Source organism: Girardinichthys multiradiatus, chromosome 20, assembly GCF_021462225.1.
Source record: "Girardinichthys multiradiatus isolate DD_20200921_A chromosome 20, DD_fGirMul_XY1, whole genome shotgun sequence".
Taxonomy (NCBI): domain Eukaryota; kingdom Metazoa; phylum Chordata; class Actinopteri; order Cyprinodontiformes; family Goodeidae; genus Girardinichthys; species Girardinichthys multiradiatus.
The window spans coordinates 13,983,119-14,004,668 of NC_061812.1; the positions used below are offsets into that span (position 1 = coordinate 13,983,119).

At 37.6% G+C, this 21,550-nt stretch overlaps 1 protein-coding gene across 5 annotated transcripts in view; it reads right to left on the reverse strand.

Annotated features, from left to right (window-relative positions):
* Positions 1-3,369: 3,369 nt before the first annotated feature.
* Positions 3,370-21,550, reverse strand: part of eya2 (EYA transcriptional coactivator and phosphatase 2) — a 32,401-nt gene continuing 14,220 nt past the window's right edge. For 3 of the 5 annotated variants that reach the window (XM_047346438.1, XM_047346441.1, XM_047346437.1), the window contains 11 exons: positions 15,896-15,972; positions 15,534-15,720; positions 13,960-14,096; positions 13,759-13,842; positions 9,910-9,999; positions 7,617-7,675; positions 6,833-6,993; positions 5,639-5,753; positions 5,336-5,457; positions 4,761-4,861; positions 3,370-4,439 (listed from right to left, as the gene is read on the reverse strand). In XM_047346438.1, the coding sequence (XP_047202394.1) occupies positions 4,359-4,439; positions 4,761-4,861; positions 5,336-5,457; positions 5,639-5,753; positions 6,833-6,993; positions 7,617-7,675; positions 9,910-9,999; positions 13,759-13,842; positions 13,960-14,096; positions 15,534-15,720; positions 15,896-15,972 (1,214 nt within the window). In that variant the 3' untranslated portion in view covers positions 3,370-4,358. The remainder of the gene's footprint in view (positions 4,440-4,760; positions 4,862-5,335; positions 5,458-5,638; positions 5,754-6,832; positions 6,994-7,616; positions 7,676-9,909; positions 10,000-13,758; positions 13,843-13,959; positions 14,097-15,533; positions 15,721-15,895; positions 15,973-21,550) is intronic. The other 2 variants (XM_047346440.1, XM_047346439.1) reach the window with 2 other exon arrangements.

Sequence of the window (21,550 nt, forward strand, 5' to 3'; positions counted from 1 at the left end):
ATGGAAATAATTTTGATAATCCCAACTGACCTGAAACAGGAAAGGTTTAGATTTTAAATCATGAAGAAAAAAATGGTTGTTTCATTTTATACAGTGTGTTGGACCATTTGACTGCCACCAGGATCGACACTGGGTCCAGGTAGAGGTGAAAAAACCACTGGGTGCCACCAGCAAGCCATTCTTTGTGACCAACCAGGTTGCCAGTTTAGAGGAGCCCAACGAACCTCTCAGGCCCTCGTCGGTGCCAGACATGGGCACCTCTGGGACACAGCTGGCCTCCAACGTCTCACGACACTCAGATCTACATCCAAGGATGCTCAATCTGCTGCCAGTTTCAGCCATCCCAGCCAATCAGTCAACCTCCGCGTCAGCAAAGGGGGGTTACATTACTTTGGTCCCACCTTCAGACCAACCGGGTCGAACCAGCTCCAAAATTAGCAGGAGGTAACAAATTCCTCCTAACTGTGACAGGCAACTTCATTAAGTGGGTTGAATGCTTGTCAGTACCAAATGACACTGTCATCCCAGCTGCTGCTCTTTATGCAAACCAGATCAAGCCCTACAACAAACTCCTCCACAGGAACAGGATTCCCCTCTGGACAGGAGGAAGGAGAGATTAGTGCATAGGGTCAGCCAGATAGGTGCATGTTTAAAATAAACCAAACTAACATGCACTAATCACTAACAACTTTCTTCAACAGAAACAGTTAAAAATATAACTACCTTTTAGGACACAGTGTTAAACTGTAAGTTGGCATGATAAGCAGACCCTCACAGAAGTGATTAAGAATGATTTAATGGACACACACGTTGCCAGAGATTTCATGCAAAATCTTATTAAGAGAGGTTGGTTCATCTGTAGACAGTCCCACCGAGGCACAGATACCTACTGGCCTAGTTCTGCTGAACTTAATAGAGAAAATCCAAAGTCCACCACAGCAGACACCTTGCAACCTCCACAAACACACCTGGCTTATAACCTAAGTACTGCAATTCAATAGTTTTTTTCTCTCTCTTTTTGCATCTAGATAGTTTAGAGACAGGAGTTATGTTAAACCCCATCATCATTTGAAAGAGCTAATGTGTTTAAGCCTAAACCTGTTTCAAACGTTGATATTTGTTAAGATAACATACTGTATAGTCGCTTACAAACCAGGATTGACTCCCTCACATTTATTTTCCCATGGTTCATAGCGCCACCTATGCCAAAGACACAGGCAGATTCCCGTGCCTAACTGGAATTGGATGACTAAGCTATGACCCCATCATTTGGTTAGCTTGTTTTTTATTTTTTTGGGGGGTTTCCTTTTATTGTTGTTTCACTTTGTCTCAGGGTTATTAAAGCTAATGACCAAAGAATGTGATGATGATGTGAATGTACTGTTTTTGTATTTTCTCATTGAATGACATAGACAGGTATGAGTTAGTCAGAGTTTAGTCCTGCCCAGGCTAACCACTATCCTGCCCAATCATAGGCTTTTGAGGAACGAACTGAATTGTGAACCTCCATTCCTGCCAACAGGAGCACAGAGACAGTTTTGCTGTTTGCTTTGCTTCGCCATGGATCACTGATTTTTTTTTTTTCTCAGCTGAGGACAGAATGGTCCCAGTAGCTTCAAAGACTGCCATTTATCTCACCCCTGAACCTAGGGGGGAATACTGGACCATTTGTTTATATAACCCAGTATGGTCTGCTACCACAACTCCCAGCAGGGATTGCAGCTGATAGGAAGGGGCGTCGCAGCTCTGATGTCACAGTGGACTATATAAGGGCACCGGAGACGCCCACCATTGCTTTTCACACTGGAAACCGAGACCGGTTACCACACAACGGAGGCACGCATCCTTCTGGAGAAAAAAACTCACACGTGGGTTTTCATTAATTGTCCCCACTGGCCAGAAACTCAACAAATTAAGCTTGCGAGGATAGGGAGACTTGTAAGTTTTACTTTACCGATTGAAGACGTGAATTTAACACGGGACCAAAAACCCACGGAGGTTTTCAAGGAGACAAAATTTTCCTCCTTGTTTTATTCCAGTGGACTGCTGACAGTCAGTCATATTTTCCCCCTTTGCCAAAGGAGGCAAACCGACCGTTTTTCCTCTGAGTTTGTTACGGATGCGTAACTACTCCCCCCTGCTACATTTCTATTAGAAATAGCTTGGGCAGGCTAGAGTAGGATTTTAGAGCGATTTAGAATCGCCACTTATAGTCCAATGTGTTGCAATGTCTTATTGAAACTTTTTTGCTTTTTTTCTTCAAAGAATTTTTTTGGCACTAGAGGCCTTTATTTTGATAGTAGACAGACAGGAAGGAGGGGCAAAGAGAGGGGGAGACATTCGGCAAAGGTCGCCGGGTCCGAGACTCGAACCCGGGACGGCCGCTTCGAGGACTATAGCCTCTATATGCACTAACCCCTACACCACCATCTTATTTAAACTTTGATTGCTGTTGGACTCTGAAAGCCACGGCGCTTTGAAACTGTGCGTGTCTCACTGTGTTTGAACACCTGAGCGCAGACTCAGGTGAACTTAAAGTTGGACTGCTAGAACCTCATGGTGGAATATTAACCATTCCTCTGTCTTCACTCTTCGTGTTTTTCCACTGGTTGCCGCCTAAAAGTTTTATAACCCTTTGTGTTTCACTGAGCTCCAACTTTGGGGGTTTTATGACTGCAGCCTGGTGGAGGCCGCTCACAAAGCTTCGACCAGTACAATATTTTCTCTTGTTTTTGCCATAACTGCTGGTTTGACTTTCATAAACACTCAATGCTGTTTTATCTTGTTTAGTTAGTTAGTTTACTCCATTTGTGTAGAACCTTTGCATGCTTGATTAGGTGAAGATTATTGAATCAGAATAGCGAGGTGTATCAGGGCAGTTGATTTAATAAATATACATGTAGATAAAGAGAAAGCGTTTGTGGTTTTTTTGAGTAAGAGTGATTTGTCTGTCAAAATAAGGTCAAAGTTCCCCCCACCTTCAGTGAAGCGGTTGATTAAACAGTGACATCTAGTAATAGTTATCAATTATTACTGAGAACTTAATATTTGTAATTATCAAATGCCTTGAACCATAATTACCACATACCACATCATCTCTGGTTTCGTTTCGTAAGTAATGATTTTTGGTTAAGAAATACATTTTTGTTCAAATTATGATTTTAAATTATAATTCTTGATTAATAATGATCAATAATCCTAATTCTTACAAGTGTATGCAAGTGATTAGTGCATCTTTACTTTGCATAAATCTTTTAAAATATGTAATTTACACAGTGATTGCTTTTGTATGTATTTGTTACTAATGAATTATTTTGCTTATCCATTGACTGAGCAGTTTTGTGCAGAAAGATGAAATTAGACTCCGAGTTCCCCAAAATGGAATTAATTTATTTTTATCATTTCTACTTAAACTGTCAAAACAAATGGACAATAAAGCATTATATACAAACCATGACTAAGCTCACGGGCTTTGTAATCAGCACATGCACAACCATAGCCATAACACTTTATCTACATTACAAACAGGCTATTTGAAAATTAAAGAGCAACAGAAAAGACATCAATGTACAACCCAGAATTACAAAGTACGTTTTCAAGCACCGGTCTAAAATACAGCATTTGCATGTCAGTTTCTTATCAAAACCTTTTTACAATATCATAGCTTTACTCTTTATGGATGATTTTTTTTCATATTCATGCCAAACTGTCACACTAACTCACTGTGATGTAGAATTAAAGCCAATAAATAACTGTCATTCTGGTGCCAAAATATAGACCATATCTAAATATACGAAAAAGCTATTTGACATGAATTAACTACAATTTTAGTAGAAGCAAGCTATTGTGCATTACATAAAATTTTCTAGGTTTAAAAATAGCATTGTCCAAAGAGATGACCTCTTCACAGAGCAGTACAAGACTGGACAAGCGGAACATTTTATCTATCTTGATTCCCCCACAGAGCTCATTTAACAGAAGGTAATATTTTGCATTCAGTGCAACAATTTGGACACAATTCCATAAAATTGAAAAAGTTAAAAAGAAAAGAAATCTTGTTTTTTATATTTTGTTAAATACTTGCAGTACTAACCATAGTTCCCTGGGATTAGTTAAGCTTTGGTCCCTTTTTTTTTTTTTTACATCCACACAGTTTGATTGACACATTTTTGGCTTCACATTTGTGTCCTTTTCTGCAGCTGTGCTTTAAACTTCCCACGTTTCCTCATGCTCACATTTCCTGCTGTTAATGTCTCTGCTGCGATGGTCAGGAATATTGACTCCAAATCAGTCCCAACAGACCAGTTCACAAATGCACTCAGGAAATGAAGAGCGCAAACCTTGACAGCTGCTGCCCTCTAGAGGTAGTCCATCTCCAGTGCATGGCTCAAAGCCTCCAGATCGGGCCGGCAGGACACCCTCCAGAATGGCATGTTCTTCTAATTATACAAACAAAATGCAATATTCGACTTAGGGTTAATGCATAGCATGTAAACCTTCTGCAGATGTCTCTTAGTAGCTAGCAGTAGTACTGGAGATGTTGAGTAGCTGTTAAATATAGGCAGGGGTTTGGTCCTATTGGAAACTACTGACAGATTCCAAACCCTAACAACATTCTAACATTTCAGTTTGAAATATAAAAATTAACAAGAAATGTTTTACAAATGGAGACTTCATAGGTTAGCAGATTTAATGGGGACCCTTTCCAGCAGTCAGTCATAAAGCAACAGACTGGATTATATACATATATTTATATATACCTTCTTGGCTACCGTCTCTTCTTCAGCTCCATCTCCTATTACCACATAGACCGCTCTGCGACCAAACCTCTGAGACACACGCTCAAAACAGCTCTCCTTTCCTTTAAAAATGAAACATATGTATGTATTTTAATGAACAAAACAGAATGTTTGGGTAAAATAAAAGAAGAAGTTAAGTTTAGTGTTTAAGTTTAGACAGTGTTACAGCAGTGTAACGCTGTCTTAGGACAATGGTTTCCAATCTCTTTTTATGAGAGTCTTGCTCCAACAAAAATTATGCCCCAGTGGATGATTTTTATGTCTTCAGTATCACACTTTCTTTAAGAACCGGACTCAGTATAAACTTATCATGTAGCAAATTAGTGCAAAAAGTGACACTTTTTACTCCAGTTTGTCCACAGTCTTCGATTGAAGATGCGGCATCTGTCATTTGCTATGATTTACTATTCGTTCCAAACAATCATAATACAGTTATCCATATGATACTAGTGCGTTTTTATTAAGATATAGATATCTTTCCCAAGGTTGGGAATAATTGCCTTAGGGAATTATTCTCTTTCCCCAAATTTCCTTACCTGTCTTTGTTGCACTGTAAATGTTCTCTATTGGGAAGGCTGAGCCAAGACCGTACAGTAACACCTTGGACAGAGCCGGGATAAGCTGGGTGGTGGTCACCAACACATTCACACAGTTAGGCCTGGGGACAGGATGGTGACAAATATATAAATTGTCACATTTAGCATTTATAGAGAATGTAATTTCTTACATTTCATAGTGTAATATTTGTGAAAACAATCAAATAAACAAAAGCACAAACATTAAAAAACAAAATAGCATTCCCCATTCCTATAGAGAACACAGCAGTAGGATGAACTAACCTGGAGTTGATGAGAGCCAGGGCTTTTAGTGCTTGAGTCAGCCACAGGTCAGTCAGGACTTCCATCTCTCTCCTCAGCTGTAACCATTCCTCTCGCTTTGGACTGCCCAGTAGACCTGAAAAATATATATAGCAGTGCTTGAAACTTTCTATATGTGTGCATACATATAATCAAACAGTTCCAGGCCTGATGCACAAAAAAAGTAGATAAAGATAACTAATTTAACAAACTTTATTTTAATGCCTATAAAGTTGGAATAATTTTTCTTTCAGACACACTTCTTTTTGAATTTTCAATGTAAAATGTTTGGAAGAGATTGACCAACAAGGTTTTGAGAAGATATAGACTGTGCTCAGCCTTGGGGGTTGTTTGAGTTTGAAAAGTATGAAAAAGTTGAACTGAGTTGAGTCAATAATACTAAATCACAATCACTAATCTCTTCACAATAATAGGTTATAAATTCTTTATTCCACTTTATGGGTGACACCGTATACATTTAAAACACATAAATAGTACGGTAGTAACAAAAACTAAAGGGTTTGTGGTATCTGTCTCTTGCAACAGCTTTTCGTTTTGATGTTTTTAGCAATATTACTCCTGAAAAAATATGATCAAACTTGATAGGTTGCCAGAAATATCTGATTGGTTTATCTCATTTAACCCTTTGACACATAGTCTTAGTGTGTCAGTTGAGATTTTTCATTTAGAAATTGGCATGGAATATACGGTGGTTACAAAATGTTAAGAGGAAGTAGGACAAAGGTCAGGCCTAGAAGTGGAAACAACACCTTGGTGGAAAGTTATTTTGTACTGTCTCTGTCATCTCTCTCTGCAAAGTTGATAACATGCTAAAAGCTACATAGTACAGTTAAGATGCATTTTGATCTGAATGCATTGTTCCTTAAAACTTATTTTAGAGGAATTTCTTGTTCATGCGACTGTTTTCAGCAAATATCCAAGGGTTACTTTTCTAGTTCAATGTAATGAACCGTGGATCTAATTCCACATCCCATGGTATTATTAGCAATATTTCACTTTTTTTTCATAGTGGGACTGAGAAACTTTCTTAAAATTTTACATTGTGTTGGTCAAACACAAACCAACTGTTTTGAAGCTAACTGTAATTACTACAACACTTGAACACTTGAAATACATTCCCACAAAAGTGCCAAACACAATGAGGGTGTAACAGACCTCCAACATTATTTTTGTAAGTGTTGTAGATCTCCTTGACTCTGCGGTATCGGAAAGCCAGTTTTCTCATCCAGTCCACCCCTCCATGGACCCCTGACCCAAGGCACAGAGATCCTGCTCCTGCTGGGCTCTGGAAGCCATCCGACCCAAAGTTGTAAGTGCTGCATGTTTTAAATAAAGGAAAACCATCAAAAAAAAAAAAAAAAAGAATTTCAGTTCAAGCCTATTTCATTGTTACACTTTCATCAGCTTGTTAAGGTGAGGCTTTTGGAAATGCATCCATCAATACAACTTCAGTCAGTTGAGGTGATAAAAAACAGTAGTTGGACCATACATCAATAACAGGGGAGTATGCTACAGTAATAAAAAAAATGGTCAATCAAATAAAAAATGCATTTGAATAGTCTCTTTGGTTTTAAAATTACTCACAAAAGTACCCTGAAATGCCCACAAATGATAATGTTTAAAAAAGCATCTTGAATGAAGAACAAAAAAAAAAGCACAGGGAGTAAGAGATATTCTGATGAGAAATCAAAGTACTGGATAATCCTGTGACATATGATACTGCTAAGGAAGTACACAAAATAAAAGCCATGCAGAAGCTTGCATGCTTGAACACACAGATGCACACAAATTATCCTGTTCCTTGCTTCGTCTCCTTACTGTGATTTTTTTTTTTTTGCTAGGTGCATTAAAACTTGGAGGGCAAGTCTGGGTCACATTCTGCAAAGGAACTGGCAGTGTCCCACATCGAAGCTCTCCAGGAATACAAAAGAGGTTTTACCTCAGGTCCTGTCCATTGTCATCCGATGCCACGTCATCAATATGAACCTGGTCACATTCCTAGGAAACGAGAAAGAGAGCAGATCCGTCAAGAGATCTATTTCAGAATGTGTGAGGTGCCAAAGTTAAACAGATTATTGTGGCAAAGTTCACATTTTTCTATGTAGTAAGTTGAAGGAAACTAAATGAAAGCTTTGTAAAGTGTATCTCAGATCTGGGCTGTTAAAACAAGCGTGTTATTGTTTCTTTTGTCGGAACCAGTAATCCAACCAATCACAGTGTAGGCAGTAAAACTTGTGCTTTTCCATTTTGTAAGCAAAATAACCTTCAGCAATAAGAGGGAGAATTTAAAAAAACAAACTTTAAAATAAGATCTATTATATGAATCCAAAGCAGGTAAAAAGCAGAACCCCCCCAACATATATCATATAACAAAAGCATATGCGAACGAACTTCTGCAAAAAAGTATCTTTATGGTTTTAACCAGACCCCAGCTTCAAGACTAATTCTCAAAACCACCTGAAACTGTGCCTTGATTTTTCCTAAAACTACATAAACACATACAGCATACATGTGTAGGTTGTAATTGTCATGCATTGACCCAGGACAGACAGGCTCCCCTATCACATTTCAGTCATCCAGACAAAGACACTACCTCATCCTCCTTACATTGCTGCATACCTCGGTTCCCACTGGCTAGTCGCCATATCCCACTCAGGTGGTATTTGCTTCATCAGAACAGCAACTGGTGACCATATAAATGACCACTTTAATTCTAAACCTGGACTAACACTTAGACTAAAAAACGTCTTACTTCTCAATTGGGAGACCAGACACTGTTCTCATTTCAGAGGTACAGAGTATCCAGAGTTGTATTGGTCATTCTTTTATTTGTCATTTACCAAAAAGTTAAATAAAACAGATGTACCCCCTGTGGCACTGTTGACACAAGTAAGCTTGAGATTGGATAATTGCCCCAACTTGACAGCTGGAGTTGTCAGCCAGTTCCAAAGAACTGCTCAGGAGATTTACTCACCCTCAACTACATAAGAGGGGATGAAAACTGGGTCTGCAAATAGCTTTGTTGGCTCCTTTCACTCCTCCAGACTGCTTCTCCTCCCGTTTAAATAATTTTCCTATTGGATGCTTAGACACACACCTATAATTATGACACAAAGTGTTCCCTTTGTCCCTCTTTAATCTTTTTCTTTTTGTCAGAACAAGGCAGAGGAATGTGATGAAAAACACATGTAGTGTTCAGTCTCTAGTGTGTATTAAAACAGCATTTTTATTCTGTTTGAGTCATGGCTTTCAGAACCTGTATCAATGCCTACCTTATAATTAGTTACACTTTAAGTTGACATATTAGGTCTAATTGTGGAGCACTTATTTGAGCAAAAATGTCCAATTAATATTCTTGCTCTTCTGTTTGTCCAGGGGGGATTTGTTTGAGAAATTAGTGTGGAAAATAAATTAATACAGGATAAATGTTGTGTGAAAGGATTTTTAAATGTATTCATATGAAATACATCAACATGTGAAACCAAGTTTTTGCAAGGAAGACTTTATGAAGTGTTTCATAAATTCTCAGAGCAACAGTTTTCCAGCATACTGGAAAGGTTAGACAACTGTTTAATAATACAGTGAGATCTACTGTACATTGAGGCAAATCTGGATGTGGAAAAGCAAGATTTTTGAACTGGGCTGCTTAACTGGCTTCTTGGATGAGAAAAACAATATCTACAACCTTTTAGGTCTGGATGATAAACCGAAAAGTTACAAACACTGAAATTTGCGACAATGACCCACGTCATTTTGCATGTCGGTATTTCCGGTGTTTTAAAAAAGTGAAAAGAAAAGTAGGTTTTTGTTTTTTAGCTTTAAGACGCTGCGCTACATGTACAGTCTGTAGTCACATGACTCCACCCCATTCAGTCTGTAACAAGAAGTGAAAGAGACAGAGATGTTGAGAAAATGAAGGAAATTTCAAATGTTGAAGCGATGGTAGAGCTGGTCGAGGAGGAAAAGGAGCAGCTCATCCCCCCCAAAAATATGTTAACAGTCGTTTGGCAACATTTTGGGTTCAGCTTGGATGGTAAAGCAGATACTGTAATTTGTGTAATATGTGGTGGGGAGGGGTGAGGGGGTTAGGTTATTATCCATTCATCATTATCGAGGTAAACTGCTCAAAATATCAGGATATTGATTTTAGGCCATATCGCCCAGCCCTACAACCTTCTCAGTTTTAGCCTGTTCTTCTTCTGCTCTGGATGTGTTTAAATTTAAGAACTCACCTCCAGGTCATTGAAAAAGAGTCTTGAGTCGGCTAGATTGAAGATCATTTCTTCCATCCACAAACCCAGAGACACCGCCTTTGATGAGTCCTGTTCAACAGACAGAGGGAGGAAAATGAATACTCCTGATATATAATCCATCTATAAAGCCAAGCAAAATACCGTTGGGAAGACAGAAATCTTCTTTAAACCAAAATATTAGTTTATTTCAAATTACACAGCTTCTTACGTCACTTGAAAAAGTGTCTCACTGCGGGCTTGTATTTATTTATGTATATATGTCTTGTAATTTGTTTAGTAAAATATTGGTGGTTTGGAAACTTCAAATGTGTTCTGATCTTCTTCACAAAGATGGTGACAAATAACGATTTCAAATGAGGGGTCTGCAATCTTTTAAACTTCAAAAACAGGATACAAAATCATAAATTCAGTGTGAGATTGTTTGCCTAAGATGTGTAGATAAGTGTTCAGTTACACAGAATTCCCAAACAACATTTCTCTCTCTGTCATGTCAGTGCAGCTGCCTGCTTGTCTTTATTAACTTCCTGCTCATCAACTGCACTGACAAACAGGTTTCAGGGGGAGACAAGTGTTCATATTTTACTGTCAGTCATACTGCCAGCCAAACGTGAAGTTACGGTTGATTTTCCACCTGATTACTGATTTCAGACAGTTTAGTTTTTCCACTGTCTTCTGGCACTGTTCCTGAGTCCACTGAAGCATTTCAATCTACTAGTAAAAGTCATATCAAATCATAAAAAAAGTCTGTTTTTTCTTTTTTACAATATTCAACTGAATAAAGAAAAATATTGTACAAGCATGGACAGGGATACATCCCTGTCTATCTACAGCTACAGTATGAAGCATTATCTGCATAACCACAACATGAGATGGTTAGCAAGTCGGTGGAGTTATAGCAAAATTGCTGCAGCTGAGTTATCATGTCTAAAGTCTTGTCCACAATCATGTATGGTAACTCTAATGTTAAGATAAAGGCAAACTTAAATTTCACAGGGGTGAAACAACTTTTGAATCTATATGTTTTCTATGTAATATGTTTCTAATTTGGCGACATTAAATTCCTACCAGATGTCCGTAACAACCCAAGCCATCTACATGTAGAATAAGCCCATAATTGATCCATTCATAACAAACTGGATTGACAAAGAGAAAGGTGATGAAAACTCAAAGAAAAAGCAGCAAGAATAGGCATGAAAAGCCAAAGAAATTGCTGAAATGTGTCATTATTTATAAAACAATTCTGCTTCTTATCAGTGCTATTTAACATTAACTGGTTTAGTTCCAATTGAGAGCCCAAGTGCTCTCATAATGACTGACTTACAAAGATGTCAAAAGTATCGTCAGAAGAGTTGTTTAGGGGCCTACGATCTGCAATAACGGGTACAGTTTTTCCATTAAAACAATAAGTAATTCAGCTGACTGCCATGACCTCTATGCCTGTTAACTGCACCAGACTCCACTGCCAAATAAAAAAGCATGTTAAAACATGTTCAAAGTTAAAGGAGTTGCACTGCACTTCACTCCAAAGCACCATTCAAACTGTGAAGTTTGCTGGTGTGAAAATCATGGTGTGGGGTCGTTTCACAGCATAAGATGGTACAGGTAGACCTTCCATCCTTGAAGGAAGGACGATGGTGTTTTTTCTTCTATGAGTTTTTTGGATGGATTGGACTGGCGAGAGGAAAAGCCTGGACTGGCTTATTTTTGTTTGAACTGAAATTGACTGAACTGAGTTAATTCTTATTGTATAGACTATTATTGATTTTTGTTGTTTTTTGCTGGGGACAATTAAATTGTGGTTGTTGGGTGATTCTCCATCAATGTTTCGGGTGATGAGCATGTCTCTGTTTTTTTTCCCCTTGTGCGGGGTTTTGGATTGCAGAATAAATATGTCAGGAGAGAGACCTGGCTGGCACCCCAGAAAGAATGTTTCAAACTCTGATTCCATAATACCGCTACAAGGTCACATACTTTAACTTTATTATACATTGAAACTCCTTCAAAAATGTTTTAATTTCTTCCATCTTGTCACCCATCCTCTTTACTTTGTTCGCTTTACATACTGATAAACAAGCCAGCTGTGGTATGAAACCAGCTTCTGTTATTAGATTGATGAAGAAACAATGAATCCTCACTAACAGCAACATATAAATCATAATACGGAACTTGTCAGCATGGGTGTGCAGTAATTCTAGACTGCAAAAGGAGGTGTGTGAAGTTATGTGTGCCACATTGTTTTATTTGCAGCCATGGGCAAGCCAGAAGGCAGCAGTGTCAGCCAAAGGTGAGCATCTCATTAATGCATTTAGAGTGACAGAGCGGGGCTTTTTCCTGGCTTACAATTACAAGCCACAAGTAGGATAAAAGATGACACAAACAGGGCAATTACAAAATATACCTCTCAAAAATAGGTGTAACATAGAATGAATTGAGAATGAAGGTGTGAAAAAAAGTTCAAGAATGAGAATGATACCGTAAGTATTAGGACAAGAAGAGGGAGACATCAAAGGTTTAAGAGATCATTTTTTCTGGTTGGTTGAGAATTAAAATAATGATCTCTAATGATCTAATGATCTAATTCTTCACACAGGAGCTGCTTCTACACAGTCAGAAAAAAAAAGTTTTTTTTTTCTTTAAATCCAAAAGGAATGAAGGATACATAAAAAAAACCTCAGTTCTCACCTAAGCTCTTAAGCAAGTGGTTTGCTGATATGAAAGAGAGCTGGGGGAATAGAATTCACATAGCAGAGGACAGGATGGGGTGTTGCATGATGAATGAGATAATAGATGACATGATATCAGAGGTTCTCCGGTAACTTCTGGCTCAACAAAAACTGTTGAAAACTAGCATCTTTCAGTCTGCCCTCCGCATTTTTCGAAGAATAGTTTTCTGCTTTACTTTTTAAACCAACCATTTGTTAGTAATAAAAATTCACTCCAGTCCAGTTGGTGGGATCATTAACAAGCCAAAATTTAGAAAGCGGATTACCAACAATAAATGAATTAAACATGAGATTGCTGTAAGAGTAGAATGAAATTTGTGTAAAATATGGTTTTACAAGATTTTAAGCAACATTTAAGTCCTTGGCTGTTTTCTCTGCTGTTACTTATTCAATTCCTCCACTGCATGTCTGAGTTTTAATGTCAGAGTCTGTCCAACCAAGCTCCCCCAGATCCAGCAGTGGGGTGGGAGGAATATTTGGCACATGAGTCACATTTCAACACATCCGCAAGGCCCAACTCGCTCTTTGCCTCTGCCTTGCTCTTTCTTTCCAGACCTTCGCCGGGGCAGAGAAGAAAAAAAAAACATCGACACACAGGGGCTGCCAGGGAGCTTAAATGATCTGCAACGCTGCTCTCAAACTCCCATCAGCCTTGTGTCAACCCGCAGGGGGGCCGTGAGAATTCAAAACACTGCGCCTCGGCCAAAAACAAGAAACGCACCACTGTCCACCCCTTGTCAGCTGCCGGTCTCTTATGTAAAGGTCTTGCTGGCTGTCAATCTCGCCGCGGGCTGTCAGGGTAGCCAAACAACCCTGTTGCATTATGAAAAGAAACAAGAGGGCAGAAGGCAAAACATGGCCAGCGTGTGAAAATGTTCAGAGATGAGACCTAAAGGTTATGGACTTCAACTGTTACTCAAATAACCAGGTGCTCATAGAGACAAAGGAAATATTTCAGAAAAGTAGGAATCTGTGTTCACTGTGAAGACTCTGAGCAAACAAACTGTCTGCCTGCTATAATCACCTACAGTACTGTGGGACTGGGATTTGTCACAGAGCATGACTCTTATGGTAATTGACAAAGTGAAGGGTCAGATATTCGTACCTTGCCAAACCGTGAGGAGAAAGTTCCTGTAAGGAGCGAATGGAAAATGATGATGGTTTCATCCAGATCCCAGATAAACACACGCTGCAGTGAGATAACAGATATGTTAGCTTCATGACAGTTTGTGTACGTGAAAGGGAGAAAGATAAATGTTGTTGGGAAATACCAATAATTTCCAACACAGTGTGAGAGGGTCTTTACCTCTATATCAGAGTCAAGAGGTGGAGCGGGGTCAATAACTCTTTTTCTTCCTCTCAACTTACTATCGGATCCCCTTCGTCCTGGAATTACCTCTTCTTTACCTGGTGTTGGCGGGCTGGGCGGTGGGTGGTAATCTGCTAAAAGAAAATAACATTAATCTCTATGAGACATCTTGCAATTATTTATGTTTCTTTCTACAGGTCAACATCTAATTAGTAGCCACGGAAATAGTACAGGGTTGTGAGTATTGCTTTGAACTAATTTATCTTAACTACAGCAGTTAGTTTTTAAAAAGCTGTCCAACAGAGATTATCCTAAATTTTTGAAGCAATCCTTTGATGGAATACACAGCACCTTTCAAATATATTCAGTGCATGTTTTTAAATATTGTCATGGTATAACCACTAGCTACAATGTAGTTTATTGTAATATTATGTTAGAGCAACACCAAATAGAATACATAGGGATTAATCCTTCTTACTCTGATATTCCTCAGTGAAATCTAGTCTAACAAATTTCCTCCAGAGGTTTTCAATCCTCCTGAGTGAAAGTTTGAGATTTTTGTTTGTGTAAAAAAATTTAAACCATGTATAATAATACCTCTTACTTTGTGTTGGCCTGTGACATAAAATCCCCCAAAAAGAGAGAGAAGTTTATTGTTGTGATGTGACAAAATCTAAATGAAAGTTTAAGGGGTATGAATACTTTTACAAGACACCATATATTGCAATTACATTAATAGAAAGTCACACAGGCGAAATTGTAAACTATAAAAATACAAGAAAAAAACATTCCTCAAAACCGACCAGAATTTTGGCAATTAAAATGGACATTTAATATGGATAGGTTATGTCTATGAAAAGAAAAAAGCAATTTCTGTTCTTAACCATCTTTGTGTTATTGATATACCAATTTATTCTTCATTTAAGTACACTGAATAAATGGTAATCTTATCTAATGAGTAACTAACATCAAACACTGGTTAAGGAAAAGAACTGACCCCCTATCATTTCCCCTGGACACTGACAATCTGCAAACAAGCAACACATTGGTGCATTAAGCTTTACTGTTCAGCAGAGGCTCTAAAAACCTTAGTATTAGTTTTGACTCTGCTTTGTCTCTTGATCATCATTATGGACAAAAAATGAACAAACTGTTTCTTCCAGCTAAGAAACATCTCTAGGCTTTGAAGTGTTTTTTCAAAGGTTTTATCTCTTCTTGCCTAGACAACTGTAACAATATCATAAATGGTTTGAATAAGATAAGATAAGATAAGATAAGAAAAACAAAGTAAAAACTTTGTTTTAAAATAAATTATCCTTTAATATGGTGTTTTATGTTAAGTAATTGTGTTTTTGGCAAGTTTAATGTAGTTTTTTGTGCGTTTTCAACCGTGTTTGTCCTAACTTGGCGTTTTTTAAAGCGGTTAGTTTTTTTTTCCATTGAAAAGTGTTATATAAAACCATTTTCCTTATTTTCTGAGTGTTATTAAGGTCTAAAAAACAATTTCACAGAAAAATAAGAAAGCAAGGAAAAGGAAAGACAAAGATCTTAAAAAGAAAATGACTCCTTACTACCTATATGTGACTCCGGGCTGGGATTGGGCATCATAACTGGGTGCTCTGGGTGCTGATAGGCCAATGGAGCTGCGATTGCAGCAGGACTGATGTTGCTGCTGGTTATGTAGGGACTGTTGTAGTGATGAGAATTATAATAGGGAGAGTACTGACTTTGACTGTAGCTGGAATATGCAGAAAATTCCTAAGAACAGAGACAATAACGTTATGCAGTAGAATCAAAATGCAAAAAAAGGAAATGTTAACAGTTAGTAGGTTGATAATAATTATTAAGCCTATTATCAAAAGCCTCTACCTATATGCTTTCTATAACAGATTCATCTCTTTGAATATAAATCCTCTAAGGGTAAGTTACTTACTTGTTGGGCTGGGTTGAATGGGGTTGAATTTGAGATTGCATGTGTCCCTTGAAAGAGTCCAGATGAAATACCAGCACCTAAGAAAATAAGAAATGAGGGGAAAAGGAAAAGAGTGACAGTTTTCCTTAATATGAAGCAATTATAAAAAAGAAATTATGTGATGCACTAGGAGAATGTTTGACTGTTTCCATCTGATAATAATGCTTTGCTGTAACTTTGTTGCATCTGATCTGATCTGTAAAGCAGTGTGTAGGAGGAAGTAGTGAGGCTCCACTTCTTTCCCGGTGACAGCTCAGAGCTGCAGGAACTTACTCTGGGATTTATGACTGACATGACAATACAGGTGGGAAAGTATACAGCTCCTGCTCTGCTTACAGCTGTGGGAATCTTCAAATAAGATCAAGCTAAGACAGGAATGTCTTCCTCTAAGCAATCTCCCCTCACCTGCAACATACTGTCTATCTATGCTGTTTGTGAGGTTATAATATTTTCTTGTAGCCCTGTCATCTCCAGCCACCACCCTGTGCAACGTGTTTACCTTTAACTTTACCCATGTGTGACTACATTTTCCAAACTTGAATTAAAACAAATTTCGATAGATGTTGGATACAGGCCAATATGAAACAAATGAGCTATTGAAAACACACAGGCAAAAGAAGAGCAGCTGTGTTAGACTTCTCATAGCATGCAAAAAACTTCCGTGAAGATTTAAATTTGACCAAAACAGCATATTTATTCAAAACATATCTTTGTGGGACGGCAATTTATCATGGGGCTTCCAGTTTAATGATTAGCAACTATAGAATTAAATATTTTACTGGTATTAAACATAGGCATCACTGTAGCTGATGAGACAATCTTTAGATTTAAACTTGCAGGTATTTGGTCTTAAAACAGAAATTAGTTAGAAATCACTAAACTAAAAACAATTACTTATAATTAAGTTTAGTTATGCAATATAAGTTTTATCCATCCAGACATTTCAAACAATAATATGAATGTAAATTTCTTATGGATTGTTTATTTTAAAGAAAAATATTTATCCCTTTCATATATGAACAAGTTTTAAAATTAAATAGGTGAATATTTTTACCTGTTTGGGTTTCAAGTGAAAAAGAGTCTAAAGATAAAAGATAAAATGTCTTAGGAACAGGGCTGTACGTAAAATTATTTTGCTTCTGAAATCTTGTATTTTTCCATAAAAAAAATATTATGCTATCATAGTTAGAGATGCGCTGACCAGGCTTTTTTTCATGGCCATTACATATTTGTGATTTTCTATAAGGTCTGACCTCCAGATTTAGATTATTTTCCTAACTACTGTAGCACATAAATTACATAAATCTGCTGCAGGTTCTTTAATAGAGGTGCTGGCTTTGAATCCAACAGAAAATGAAAGAACAACAAGAATATGGCAATTTATACATCCAAGAATCAAAACACCGATTTGATGAAATATCTTATTACATCAGAGAACTGGGACAGCAAACAAAAGATTCAAACAACAAAATACACTTCTGTCCTTTTCTGGAGCATAATCTATTTCTGACTGTAATAAGGTATTTCACATGATATTTTTCAATTTATTTTGTCATCTGAGTAAATAAACTGATAAATCTAGCATGGCTAAAAATTCTATGCGAAATATCTGTCGGATGAAATTAGTAGTCTACTTTAAAATATAAAATGACCAATTCCAAAATATTTCTTAATTACTGAAGATTTTATTAGAAATCTTAGATCAGTCAAGGCATGGGCCAGCCACCAGTATCTGGGTATACCAAGGTTTTCAAGAGTCAAAACCACTAAAACGTCCTGTAATACCACTCTTATGGTTCAAATTACTTCTTATAAGATGCCAAAGAATAACCTGAAGTGACCAGAGTTTTCTGCTACTATATGGAGAATAGAGTAACAGAACACTACCCATCCCCCACCTGTTGCTGTGCAGTGCTTTTCAGTTGGTTCTAAGAAGACTCCTAGATTTTCCTGTGCTTACAAGACAGACAAATTAGGCAGTTATTTTCCAAATGCCATAACTTTAATAAATAATCCCTGATCATAACACCCCCAAATAGCAGCTTTTGTTACATTGTAGAAAGCAAAACTGCAAAAAGGCCCAAATATTCTCTGCAATACATTTGAAAATAAAAATAAAATACAACATTTAGTGGTGGTGTAGGGCCTCCTTTTGTGGCTAATACAGCGTCAATTCGTCTTGGGAATGACATATACAAGTCCTGCACAGTGGTCAGAGGGATTTTAAGCCATTCTTCTTGCAGGATAGTGGCCAGGTCACTACGTGATACTGGTGGAGGAAAACGTTTCCTGACTTGCTCCTCCAAAACACCCCAAAGTGGCTCAATAATATTTAGATCTGGTGACTGTGCAGGCCATGGGAGATGTTCAACTTCACTTTCATGTTCATCAAACCAATCTTTCACCAGTCTTGCTGTGTGTATTGGTGCATTGTCATCCTGATACACGGCACTGCCTTCAGGATACAATGTTTGAACCATTGGATGCACATGGTCCTCAAGAATGGTTCAGTAGTCCTTGGCAGTGACGTGCCCATCTAGCACAAGTATTGGGCCAAGAGAATGCCATGATATGGCAGCCCAAACCATCACTGATCCATCCCCATGCTTCACTCTGGGGATGCAACAGTCTGGGTGGTACGCTTCTTTGGGGCTTCTCCACACCGTAACTCTCCCGGATGTGGGGAAAACAGTAAAGGTGGACTCATCAGAGAACAATACATGTTTCACATTGTCCACAGCCCAAGATTTGCGCTCCTTGCACCATTGAAACCGACGTTTGGCATTGGCATGAGAGATCAAAGGTTTGGCTATAGCAGCCCGGCCGTGTATATTGAGCCTGAGGAGCTCCTGACGGACAGTTCTGGTGGAAACAGGAGAGTTGAGGTGCACATTTAATTCTGCCGTAATTTGGGCAGCCGTGGTTTTATGTTTTTTGGATACAATCTGGGTTAGCACCTGAACATCCCTTTCAGACAGCTTCCTCTTGCGTCCACAGTTAATCCTGTTGGATGTGGTTCGTCCTTCTTGGTGGTATGCTGACATTACCCTGGATACCGTGGCCCTTGATACATCACAAAGACTTGCTGTCTTGGTCACAGATGCGCCAGCAAGACGTGCTCCAACAATTTGTCCTCTTTTGAACTCTGGTATGTCACCCATAATGTTGTGTGCATTTCAATATTTTGAGCAAAACTGTGCTCTTACCCTGCTAATTGAACCTTCACACTCTGCTCTTACTGGTGCAATGTGCAATCAATGAAGACTGGCTACCAGGCTGGTCCAATTTAGCCATGAAACCTCCCACACTAAAATGACAGGTGTTTCAGTTTCATTGTCCAACCCCTGTATATATAGCTAAAACGAAGCCAGAGGAGGAGTTCTGGAAAAAACATATTTACAGACAAAAAGGTTTTTTAATTTTAAATGCAAAATGTAAACTGCAAAATGTAAAACTGTCCTTAGTGGGCTGTTTTTTTAGCAAATAGGATGTTTTAGAGTCTGTACACTCCTGTTCCCGATTATTCAATTACTATATTAGTTGCCGATTATTTCAATAATCGATTAATCACGATTAATATATATATATATATATATATATATATATATATATATATATATATATATATATATATATAAGCTGTGGCAGTAATTGTACCATAGCTTTCACCACAGCCGATTTTTTTCCAAAGCCAAAAAGATGACAAAAGAGAGATTATGACTCAGAGACAGAAACCTTCCCAGACAACACAACAGTCCTTTAAACAACAAGAAAAATAGAGGTGGTCTCTCCAGTAAACACAGAAAAGCCTGCATTTGGTTTTAGTTGTGTACACAGTATACAATAAGCTTTTGGAAGGGTTTTGTGTGTGTGTACAGTATCTTTGTGTGTATTGTGTGCAGTATAATGAACGATGAAAACATTCTAAATACATCAACTATATGAATGTTGTGGAAATCTATTACCCTTTGAAGTTCACAGTTAATGATTTATATATGAGAATATTCAAACAAATTTATTTTGTTTAGGAACACTGTCCCTCAAAGTCTAATTACACTGTTAAAAAGTCTTTGTTGGTCCAACTGCGGTGCTCTAACAAAGCTGTGCAGTTTGTCAAAGGGTTCCATCAAAACCCTGTTTACACAAACATTTACATTCCTCTGTAATGTCTCACATCTGAATATTTCATAAAAGAGAAAGTACAATAATAGAAAAATCATGGATTTTCCTTAAATGCATGAAAAATAGCTGTTTAGGAGTTAACGTATGTCTCGAGAATGATTAAGCGTGTCATTCACATTAAATGGCAAATAGTTTTGAACTCAGCCCTTCAAAAAACCACATTTTAACACATAACATTTCTAAACAGTAAACAATACTGTGAAGACAAGGCAGCTAATCAGTTGTTGATGGAACTGGGAACCAGACTAAAACTCAGAAAAAAGATGCGCAAGGAAAACAATAGCATTATAAATAATTAAAAAAACAATATGATACTGATTGACTTGGATCTGCACACATCTTTATACTGGCATCCATTTCACAGTGACATGAGCATAATGTCTTATTAAGTCACATCAGTTTATTACTAAAAACAGAAAAAGCAAGAAGCAGAGAGTAGCAAGACATTCATATTTTCTTAAACTTCCTGAACATCCATCGTGTCACCTATTTTAGTTTTAATATTAGAGACGCTTTGATTATAATCAACATTAATTGATAATATAACAATGCTAAACAACACTATATAAGTAAAAAAAACTACAGAACACACTTACTAAAAGAATTATGTGTATAACTATCAGGCGGCAAAAGTTAATCCGTGTTAGAAGAAAACATTTGACTTCTCGCCTTACTTTTTAAGCACTGACTTGCGGGTAGACACAGACCTGTTACTGGTAATAAGAAGGCTCCTGCATTTTTCCGTCGCTTACAAGGAAGACAAATTCACCTAATATAATTTGTTATACTTATTGTAGAGTGCACAAACACCTCAGATTCAGTCTTTCACCTATGTTAACTGATCACTTCAAAATGTCGTTGCCATGGCTCTAGCAAAAATAACCTGGTGTTACTACAGGTGACGATCTGCAATCTTCAAAATATGATTGTCTTCATGACATCAACACTTATGCTCAAAAATGTTTTTTTTTTCTGAATACTTTTCAATACATGTCAAAGTTTCACCTAAATAGATAATTTCATTTTAAAAATTCAAGAAGTCTCTGAAAATCTTAGAAATAATCCATAATTAGTTGTTTAGCTTGAGTCTGAACCTTTATTTTATTAAACAGAATGTTAACTTGTTGAAAACTTTGCTACTGAAGACAGCCCCAATTGTGAGATAGTATTTTGGCTACAGTAATAGGCACTGTAGTCTAAAGAAAGTGTTTTTTTTTTTCATTAGCCATCCAACATGGCATGGCATCAAGTTATCCCAACGCCCCCTCTGATTGGTTGATCAGCCCTCTTGATGTCTCCTCTCAGAGGGCCTGCTCCAGAGGAACTCAGCTAAGTCTGGGTAATGAACAAACTGAATCTCAGAACAAAACACTCTTGTGGATTTGGTTGAGATAAATGTTTTTGTTTGCATCATATAGTATGCCACTTTCGTCT